Source organism: Triticum aestivum, chromosome 3A (assembly GCF_018294505.1).
Source record: "Triticum aestivum cultivar Chinese Spring chromosome 3A, IWGSC CS RefSeq v2.1, whole genome shotgun sequence".
Taxonomy (NCBI): Eukaryota; Viridiplantae; Streptophyta; class Magnoliopsida; order Poales; family Poaceae; genus Triticum; species Triticum aestivum.
In genome coordinates this window covers 607,428,745-607,439,458 of record NC_057800.1, presented here as the reverse complement: position 1 = coordinate 607,439,458, position 10,714 = coordinate 607,428,745, and the positions used below count along the sequence as shown (strand labels likewise).

The window sequence follows — 10,714 nt, the reverse complement described above, 5'->3', positions numbered from 1 at the left end:
CCACCGGTCCGGAGTCCAAACCTCAGAGACCTTCCACTTCCACGTCATTCTATCCCGTACTGCTGCCCCACGCCCACCGGCCGCCCCCGCAACCAGACGCCAGAAAATACCGAGTCAGCGACGGCCGAGCCCGCCTCCCTTCCCACGGACGGAGACGGGCCCCAGCGTCCAAAACCTCTCTTGAATTCCAACGCGCCCGAGCAGCAGGGGGAGAAGGAAGGAAGGAAGGAAGGAGGTCCACCGCCCACCCCCACGCCGTGCGCCTCCCCCTCCCCTCCCCTCCCCCTCTTTGAACAGTCGCACCACAGCAGCGCCTCCGCCTCCTTCCGTTCCCCCTCTCCCCTCCCTCGCCGCCGCCCGCCGCTCAGCTCAGACCCGATCGGCCGCGCGGCGCGAGTCCCGGCCCGACTGACACCGGCGGGCCGGCAGAGCTCTCCTGGCCCCGGCCAGCTCCGAGCCGTGCCTGCCGGGGGGTTCCGGAGGCGGCTTCGATGCAGCACCACGCGTACAGCCGCCTGGGGAGCTTCGGCGTGGGCGGCGGGGCGGGGGCGGCGGCGTCCCCGCCGTCGTCGCCGCGGCGGGCGTGGGGGAGGAGGGCGTCAGCCAAGGGCGGCGCGGGCGCGGGGAAGGCGGCGGGAGGGGGAGGCGCGGCGCGGCGGGCCGCGCGGGCGGTGCTGGCCGCGCTGCTGCGGCGGCAGGCCGTCTTCCTCTTCGCACCGCTGCTCTACGTCGCGGCGATGCTGCTCTACATGGGCTCCATCTCCCTCGACGGCGTGCCCCGCATCATCTCCCGCCCCGCGCCCGGTTCGCTCTACCACAGCCCGCAGCTGTACGCCCGCCTGCGCCCCGAAATGGACGCCGACAACGCCACGGACGCGGTGAGTGCCGCGCTGCCCCTCCCCCCTGCTCGTCTCTGGAAGTCTGTGTTTGCGATCGAAGTGTTTACTCGATTCGGGGGTGGAGCGAGTTCTCTCGATGCTCGGATTGTAGTGGGTGCGGCGGTGGGTGGTTGGATCATTGTGCGTGAGCTGACTTTCAGCGTGTCTTCAGAGACTGAACTATGTCGTTTTCTGCTTGTGGCCGTATACTCGTTTGCTTTATGTGGTGCGTGCTGGTTAGGACAGATATGGGTTAGTTTTACCCCCGATTGCTGCAGAATTACTACAATACAGTTGTGGAAATGTATGTGAGGGTGGATAACAGGGCAAACTAATGGTGTTTCACCAAGTTGAAACATACTTCAGATTTGTTGGGTTCCTAGTATTTTTAATCAACTGGGAGAAGACACATATCTTGGTCAGAATCAGATAATTGCGGTTTGAGAATTTGTCAGATTACCTGCTTCAAGCAATAGCATGTGCAGAAATGTTGTAAATATTGCGGTATCACATAGTATTTGTTAATTGAACGGAATTATGGAAAACCCAATGCAAACTATCCATCCAACAGTCTGCAATTCTGCTGGTCTAAAACAATTGCTTTTAACAGTTGAATCTTATGAATGTGTGTACACAATAGACATGGTTAGGAGCATCTGGTGAACATGGCTTTTCATATTAGTAGCGATGATGACAGATTGACAGGTTAATTTATGATTCAAGTGTATGAAACTTGTGTATACCTGATGGCCTCTCAACTCCGAAGGACTTGTTTTTCAGTAGTAGCTCATGTTCATGTTGTATGCTATAAGAGAATTAGTACATCGTTCTATAGTGTCTTTGAGATACGTTTTTTTGCCGCATTTTTTTACCTATTTGTGTCTCTTATTTAGTTCACATGCACGTGTTACTAGTATTCTCATATTGCTACATTTTTGTAGCTAGCAACTGTATGGCGACATGCTTACAAAGGTGGTGTTTGGCAACCTTGCATAAGCAATAATACCTATGGTATGTCAATTCAAAACTTCTGAATATTTCTCTGCATTTCTAATTTCATGTACTGGTATGACTCTAATGATATATGACTTGATCAAGTTCAAAGAAACTTTTCTTTGTTTTTCTGCACATTTACAATTGAGCATTCTCTGATTTGTCGTAGGCACATTTTCTATGTTTGATTGCCCTGATATGAGTCCTTCAAAAGTTATAGTTGCAAAACGATATACTTAATGTATTTGACATATTTGGCCACAGTGTATGCATTGCTCTATTTTGCTACTTTAGTTTATGGCAGATGCCATTTCGCGCAAAGCATTTCATATTGAAGGAAGTTCAAATCAATAATTGGTTACTTCTGTACTTTGGTAGGTTTGCCCGAACCAAACGGCTACATATATGTGGAGGCAAATGGTGGTTTGAATCAGCAAAGGACATCGGTAGGTACCTTCCATCAGTTGCTCTTTGTGACAATTACCAAAATAAATTTGTATCGTAAAGTTTCCAATGTACAAAGTGTTGCTCACTGATATTTCCTATCATTCTGCAGATATGCAATGCAGTCGCAGTTGCTGGTTTTCTGAACGCAACTCTTGTAATCCCAAATTTTCACTACCACAGCATTTGGAGGGATCCTAGGTCTCTTTCTTTTTGATATGCATGATGTTGATTGTAATCCTTAATGATGGTGCTACTGGGTTTTCATACGCCGTACCACTATCTGTATATAGTCTTTTCGCATCATGTCTTTTGGTTAGGGTTGACAAAAAAAGAATTCATGGTTATTGATATCGTTTTCTGAACAATGACAGTTGCACTGTACTTAACTTCTACCATTCTCTACAATATAAAAGACTTTACAAAGGATGACTTGTATATTAACTTAACATTTTATTGAGCTAGATTCACACTAGAGAGCTCAGTTTGTTAGCTATGAGCTGTTATCCTTTTTTTTGGCTTGCTGTAGTGCCATGCTATGGTCAATGGATTCAAACATCAATATAACTACACAAATACACACTTAGTCATTTATGTTTAGGGAACTACTTAATATACTATTGTACTCCCTCTGTTTCTAAATATAAGCCTTTTTAGAGATTCCAGTACAGACTACATATGGATGTATATAGACGTATTTTAGAGCGTAGATTCACTCATTTTGCTCTGTATGTAGTCCATATTGGAATCTCTAAAAGGGCTTATATTTAGGAATGGAGGGAGTACACGATAGCATGTTTCCCATTTTCTAGTTCGGGACTGACGGGGCTCGAACCCGCAGCTTCCGCCTTGACAGGGCGGTGCTCTGACCAATTGAACTACAATCCCCGTGGGGTGTATGGCATACCCATTCTTAAATAGAACCATAAGAAGATAAATTTGTGATGGCATGTGTTTCATGCATGGGTCTTTTGTTAGCTATGCAGAACTTCAAGGTTCTGGCGATTCTGAAAAATAATGTGTTGTTCATAAAATGTAAATCTCAGGGGTGTGTTTGGATGAGGGGATTTCTCAGAACCTGTGGTTCTTAGGTCAACTTCAATATGAACGAATCCTATTAATTTTGCCTAGAATTGCCAAGGATTGATACTAATATTTATTTTTTGATACAGCAAATTCAGTGATATCTATGACGAGGACCACTTTGTCCAACGTTTGAAAAATGATGTTCGAGTGGTTGACAAGGTGCCTGGATTCATAATGGAGCGGTTTAGTAACAATTTGAGTAATGTTCATAATTTCAAGATAAGGGCTTGGTCTCCTATTCAGTACTACAAAGATGTTGTTCTTCCGAAGTTAATTGAAGAAAAGTGAGTTAAAGCCAATTTGGTTATTGCAGCTCCGAAGAAAATGTTCTTCTGATATTATTGTGTTTAACTGTTATATGACCATTTAACACTATTGTCTGTGAATAAATTATAGGCTCATAAGGATATCACCTTTTGCAAATCGGCTTTCAGTTGATGCTCCGCCTGCTGTTCAACGACTGAGATGCCTGGCTAACTTTGAAGCCTTAAAGTTTTCTAAACCAATCACTGCTTTATCTGACACTTTAATTTCTCGAATGAGAGAAAAAAGTGTGGAAAACAACGGGAAATATGTAGCAGTGCATCTCCGTTTTGAAGAGGTTGGTTTTCTACTTTAAAAGACTGTTCTTCATTCTTCTGTCTGAATTTCATTTGTGAAATATGGGCATGAACATGGTTACCAGACGAGGACCGTCATCCATTGTTTTTGTTTATGCAGGATATGGTTGCGTTCTCTTGCTGTGTCTTTGATGGTGGTGATGAGGAAAAAAAGGAATTGGATGAGGCCAGGGAAAGAGGTTGGCGTGGAAAATTTACTAGGCCCGGACGTGTAATAAGGCCTGGAGCAATAAGGATGAATGGGAAATGTCCACTTACACCTTTGGAGGTACGCTAGTATGTAATGTTGGTGTTACTGCTTCAGAAGATGCTTCAGAAATTTCATTATGAAATGAATACAAACTATATTTCTAGCAAATCTTGTCTGATTTCAGCAGCAGTTGGTGCTGATTCTTTTTGTTACAGTCATTTACATGTCCATGCCGTGTGTTGTTTAGGTTGGATTAATGCTTCGTGGAATGGGTTTCAGCAATAAGACTTCAATCTATTTGGCTTCTGGGAGAATATATAAAGCAGAGAAGAACATGGCTCCTCTCCTTGAAATGTTCCCTCTCTTACAGACAAAAGAAACATTGGCATCAGATGAAGAACTTGCTCCGTTCAAGGTTTGTAGGAATTGGAGTTCTAAAGTCTTATTTACTGAACTTTGAAGTATGCTGCTCTAACATAGCGCAATGTTTTCCAGAATTTCTCCTCGAGGATGGCAGCTATTGACTACAGCGTTTGTGTCCATAGTGAGGTTTTCGTGACTACTCAAGGTGGAAATTTTCCTCATTTCCTTCTTGGTCATAGAAGATACTTGTATGGTGGGCATTCGAAGACAATTAAGCCTGATAAAAGAAGATTGGCCGTACTCTTTGACAGTCCACGTATCGGGTATGTTATTGTGGTTCATGGCCAGTAAAACATTACTTTTCACCATCTTTTTCAGTTTTGGAATCATAAATATTATTTTGTTAAAAAAAACTGCACCCCCCTTTTATGCAGATGGAAGTCATTAAAACGTCAGCTGCTTAATATGAGGTCGCACAGCGATGCCAAGGGTATTCAGTTGAAAAGAGCAAATGAATCTGTATACACGTTTCCATGCCCTGACTGCATGTGCCATCCAAATAAACCAGAACACCCTAAATCCATCCAGGCTAGATAGCATCTGCCATGGCTGGTTTGACTGATCCTGATTCATTTTGGCATCATTGTATAGCATGATCATTCTTTGCGTGCAGTCTGGCGGTGTGATTTTCCGTCGTCAAGCACCCCCGTTGCAGTGTTGTTCATTCCATGGCCCTCATGTCGACCTTTGTAGAGACATGTTCAGGCTATTTTGATGTAGGCTAATTCTGGGGCTAACAATACACCGATCCTCATCATCTACAATAGATGACCCCTCTTAGGTCTTAACCATCTCTAGGCCTTCTTGGTGGGGTTGTAGACTTGTAGTGTTCCCTTGTACATTGCTAGGCTAGGAAGCAAACACAAATCATAATATATAATTCTTGAAGCGAAGACAGAATGTTCACTTTATTCTAATGTGTCGAGATTTTATTCTTTGGAGTAACCCAATGTGGGGTAGATTTGCATTAGTCTAGAGCCCTGAGGGTTGCCTTCGTTGCTTTAACTTGTTGGCACTGCACTCCTACGAATTATTAGTTCGTCAGTTGAAAGGAGAGCACCAAAAGGTGAAATTCTGTCGTTGGCTTTTGTCTCATGTTGGAAACAGCATCTAGAGATTGTCTGAGCAATCATCAATCGAGTGCACAGGTAAACAAGTGAGGTACCTCACTTTTTTTAAATTTCTTTGCGCTTGTTGAGTGAGGTGCTCTTATTTTATTATTATGCCGAGGACGTAAGCGGCAGTGATGTAAAGCAGCTTCCATAGTCGAGGCCGGTCACATGCCCGGTTTGGATGTTTGCAGTAGATGGAGCCTGTAGTCTGCTCGCATCATTACGAGGATACTCTGTGAAAAGAAGCTGGCGGGCTGCTCTGCTCTTCCCCTGAAATCTCTGGCGGATTTCTGCTTCAGTTAGGCTGCCAATTGCGAGTAAATCAAGGGCTCAACGTTCTGCGCGGTCTGGAAGACGAGACCTAGCGAAGAAAAGTTCAGTCGCCTTGCTACTTTGGTAACATGAAAGTGCAGGGCATCACGCTTTCACCTAACAAAAGTACTGCTACCTCCATTAATACCACGCTTTCACCCAGTAAGGCCAACTCCAACGCATGACCCCAAATGATCCGCTCGCGTCCATTTGAGGTAAACATATGAGTACAAAACAAGGTTCAACGTGCGGGAGTAAATGGATTAATGTCCGTTTTCTGTCCCCTTTCGACCCATTTTTTGTCCAAATTTAGGCTGTGTTTACGTTGAAACGGACAACAGGCGGGACACACACTCTTGTCCTCCTCTGGCTCGTCTGTCAAGGACACACCGTGCCCACTTTCCCTCCCATTCCCAAAAGCCCTCCCGCGCTCCATCTCTCCTCCCTCCTTCATGGTTGGCGCCCCGAAGAAACCCAGCGCCGCGGCGTCCCATGAGGAAGAAGAACGGCCCGAAGAAACCATGGCCGGACCTCACGCCGACGGTGCTTGCGCGGCTCGACCAGGAATCAACCAAGAGGAGGGCCCATGGACAAGGGAGGTGGAGAAGAAACCTTCTGTCGAATCCGACGCTAAGGCCGCGGCCATGCAGCAGGCCGTGCAACACAAGGCCGTCGTCGACCAAAACGAGGCCATCCTCGCCAACGCCACGCAGGCAGCGACGACGCAGACCCTTGTCATGCTAGGGTTGTGCCGACCTAGGTCGGCCATTCTCTTCGCCGCCTTCATGGCCGCGGCAAGCATAGACTCGTCGGCCGTTCGCTCTCCGCAGTACTAGTCGTTGAGCTCCTCCATAACACCAGAGACGCCCGGGTTTCATCCGCCGTGGCTGCGTGGCCAAACCCGGTTCTCCATGTCACCGGATGACAACATGATCGCACGGGCCAACCCTGCCACCCTGGCCGTCATCGACCTCAACGTCATGCCTGGGTTCAGTGGCGCTGGCCAGTCGTCCGACGAGATGGAAAGGAAGCAGCCCCGGTCGATTCCTACGACCAACCTTCCCAGCGTCTGCAAGCTGTTTGATGAAATGCCAATCCCGACGCCGACGGCGACGACTCTGACTACACCGTGTCAATGGAGAACGTTATCTACGAGGGCCGTGGCCAGGACTTCCACGTTGACGACCAAGGCCATGCCTACGAGGGTCGTGGCCAAGCCAAGGCCATGCCTACGATTCCGATGAGACCCAAAGCCAAGACGGCCATGGCCAAGATGGTGATGACCACTTCGGTGCCCATGAAAAGAAGAGGCCGACGACCGTGGCACCTCATGGCATGAAGATGATGACATGTATTGCGAAGATTAGGAAGAAGAGGTCGACATTGCGGAGGAGCCATTGTTTATCGACGAGCTTACCCAAAGAGTCGAGGCACAAAGGAGGAAGCAAAGCATTCACACGGGATCATACAACAAGGAAGAGGACACTTTGATTCGCGAGAGTTGGATGGAGATAGGCCAAGACCCCAAGACCGGTGCTGAGCAAAAAGGATTCGTCTTTTGGACGGTAGTTCATAAAACTTTTCATGCGCGGAGGAAGTTTGCGAGCACCCGAGGCCTGATCTAGGGAGGCCTCGGCCGTGGACTATGGCCGTTCTTTTTGAAGGTTGGCAAGTGTGTAGCTTGTTTATTTTGAAGGCTAGCTAGTGTGCCGACCGCTGACTTTGTTGCCTATGTGAAACTTGGGGCTTGACCATTTTGTAGGTTGGCATATATTTGCCGACCGCTGGCTTTGTTGCCGGCATGAACTATGATCGTTGGCATGAAGAGCTACGTTCGCTGACAAAATTACATTTGCAAAAATTTACATGCAGCCGGATGAGATGCGGCCGAGATGCGCTCGCGTGTTGGACGAACGGCCGGTGCATCCAGAAAAACGGTTGGACGAACGGCCGGTGCATCCAGAAAAACGGTCGGACACCATCCCATTGTCTGATCCAAATGGACAAATTCCGAACAATACAAATATCTGTTTGGGGTCATGCGTTGGAGTTGGCCTAATCATTCCTAAATTAGTATCAATAAATTTGTGTTCCAAGGTTTGGCTAACCAGAATCCATGGAGGCGAACTCGGACACTGTTTTATTGCGTGGATCCCACCATAGAGCATGCGCAATGTGCATTATGACTGGAACCAGAGACGAGACAGATTGCCTGGTTGCGGTACTGCACATTGCAACTAGGAGAAATGAAAAGGGAGAAAGGAAAATGTGGTAGGAGAAAGAAGTGATTTTGTTTCTTCTCTTGAAGGAAAATGTGAGACACCTACTCTTTCAATGCGTACTTGCCAAGAGATTGTGGACTGATCTGGGCCTTATTGATAAGGTAAACAGTGCTTTACACATTGATCGGTCGGGATCGATAATTTTGGAACATCTACTCGTTGAGTCAGACGTTCCCTTGTCTGTTATGCCAAGTCTGAACTGTAAAGAAGTTTTCGCCACCGGATGCTGGTATTTATGGTGGCTGCGTAGGCAACATACACATCATGATTCTTGCCCTCCTCCATTCCAGTGGCCTGGTTCGATTTTGGCTATTATCGGGAACTATATGAAGTTAATTCAAAAGCCAGAGACGAGTGAACATAAGTGGACAAGACCAGAACCCAACTTCATTAAGCTTAATGTTGATGCCTCGTTCCATGTAGATGATGGCATGGGTGCAACAGCGGCAATTTTGCGTGATGCAAGAGGAATATTCATAGCAGCTCAATGTAGACTCATCCAAAACGCAGCTGATGCAATGACTGTTGAAGCAATGGCAATGCGCGATGGACTATACCTGGCAAATTCTTTGGGTTTTAACAGAGTTAAAGCAGAATCCGATTCTCTGAATATGGTGAATTACTGTCAAGGGCAGGCTCAATGGTGGGATGCGGCAGCGGCAATCTTTGCGGAATGCGTTGATATAGCTACGTCAATAGGGAATGTCATCTTTAAGCATTGTTTTCGTGATGCAAATTCGGTTGCTCACGAGCTAGCTAAGTTCAGTTTTTGTAATAAATGTGACAATAGTTGGGCTAATGAACCACCGGGGTTTTTACTTAGCCAACTAGTAAACGATGTAATTGTTCTTTAGTCCAATAAAGCTAGCCATAATGGCCTCCCTCCAAAAAAAACTCTTTTCACACCTTTGGACCCAAGGAATGATTGCAAGCTCATGCACACTACAGGCATTTTGGAAGAATTAAGCTAGGATTTTATTTTCTATAGAAGCCATTCGCGGATCATACGATTGGGGCTGTCAAATTTTCTATTGAGAGCACACTTATGATCCGAAAATGCATAGGAGCACTCGCCCCTCTGATATCTTACCATTAAACAAGCATAGGGTTTCCGTATCACTATATTAGTCCGGGTGTATTCGTTATTTTAGTTCGACATATATTTTTTAAAAAACAAGTATATGGTTGTATCCTTCTGCACACTTTTAATGACCTCTGAGGGATAATAAAATGTTCATTGCGGACGGCTTGAATGACATCCGACAGTTGACAGCAGCCCACATGCATGCAGTCTTTGTTCACCTTCACGTTACAACACATCTAATATTCAGGTTGTCTAACTAGCAACTAAATAATAAAAAAATCTTTCACAAGTTTATGCTTTTACCAAGTTTTAAAATATCATTTCACCTTAAAAAATATGTCCAGTTTAAATCATTTCCAAGGCTTAGATAATGTGAAACAAGTTCCATGAAGTTATGTGTCTTCTGTAAAAACCGAGAATCTCATCCTGATATAATAGAAATAAATGGTGGATTTCATGGTTGTAAAAAATTTAATTCCGTGAAAAGTCATGATACAAATTCCACAAAACTATGTTTTTCTAGGAAAATCAAAATTTTACTACACTAATTTCTAGGATTAATGTTTTTTTATATTTAGCTGATATGTCTGTAATTCTTCAGTAAACAAACGAGGATCATCATCTGTCCGCGTGTGCCGGACTAGTATTTCTAACTACTTTGTAAAAAAAAAAATCTTGTAAGCACCGTATGTGGTTGTTGGGTGCTAGTGAACTTGTACCGTATACCATTAGTGTTAATATCAATCTTGTTCAAATGAATTTTTTGTCGACTCAAATTCGTCTTTACATACATTCATTTTTTTTAGAGCGGACCATAGACGTGTCAGTGTACGCCGGACCTCCATGTTCTTTTTACTTGCGGAAGTGAACCTTCACATCTTTTTCACTCCTGACACGACTAGTTTCCCGCGATGTGCACAAGTCTTTCATCCAGTCAATGTTTGCAGACTTTATCTGCCGAATTTACTATGATGTCCCGTCACGCTGTTCTGTACTCTAATGACGCTGCACATATTTTAAATGACGCAGCACAGGTACATATTGTTTGGTTCTACGCGTTGATGGTGCATTGACACATAACAAATCATTTTGTTGGAAGTGCCATGCATCGAGAGCGGGCAAAGGATCGGCCGTGATTTCGGAGCGTTGCGCCGTCGAGTGCTCCTAGTTCACACCCCTTTTGACCTCAGTTTCACAGTAGATTTAACATGAACTCTCATCTCATTTCCTTTTTCTTTTGAGAAGTCATGTCGATGATTGGTACACCATCAATTTTGTGCCCATAGTTAC

At 45.4% G+C, this 10,714-nt stretch overlaps 1 protein-coding gene across 2 annotated transcripts; it reads left to right on the top strand.

Annotated features, from left to right (window-relative positions):
- Positions 1 to 242: 242 nt before the first annotated feature.
- Positions 243 to 5,545, top strand: LOC123062544 (protein ESMERALDA 1). Of its 2 annotated transcripts, none has more exons than XM_044486098.1 (10): positions 243 to 878; positions 1,820 to 1,889; positions 2,250 to 2,317; positions 2,428 to 2,516; positions 3,488 to 3,685; positions 3,798 to 4,002; positions 4,122 to 4,289; positions 4,459 to 4,626; positions 4,707 to 4,897; positions 5,009 to 5,545. In XM_044486098.1, the coding sequence occupies exons 1-10, from the start codon at positions 492 to 494 to the stop codon at positions 5,169 to 5,171; spliced, it is 1,707 nt and encodes a 568-aa protein (XP_044342033.1). In that variant the 5' UTR covers positions 243 to 491; the 3' UTR covers positions 5,172 to 5,545. The 2 variants fall into 2 exon arrangements, with proteins under 2 accessions (XP_044342033.1, XP_044342034.1); XM_044486099.1 differs by having other exon boundaries at positions 447 to 878; positions 1,824 to 1,889.
- Positions 5,546 to 10,714: the final 5,169 nt, after the last annotated feature.

What these genes read in the sequence shown, in the direction of transcription:
- LOC123062544 (XM_044486098.1), top strand. Translation starts at nt 492, where the DNA reads ATGCAGCACCACGCGTACAGCCGCCTGGGGAGCTTCGGCGTGGGCGGC. An exon ending in CATAAGCAATAATACCTATG is followed by an intron (nt 1,890 to 2,249) that starts GTATGTCAATTC and finishes GTACTTTGGTAG; the next exon opens with GTTTGCCCGAACCAAACGGC. An exon ending in AGCATTTGGAGGGATCCTAG is followed by an intron (nt 2,517 to 3,487) that starts GTCTCTTTCTTT and finishes TTTTTGATACAG; the next exon opens with CAAATTCAGTGATATCTATG.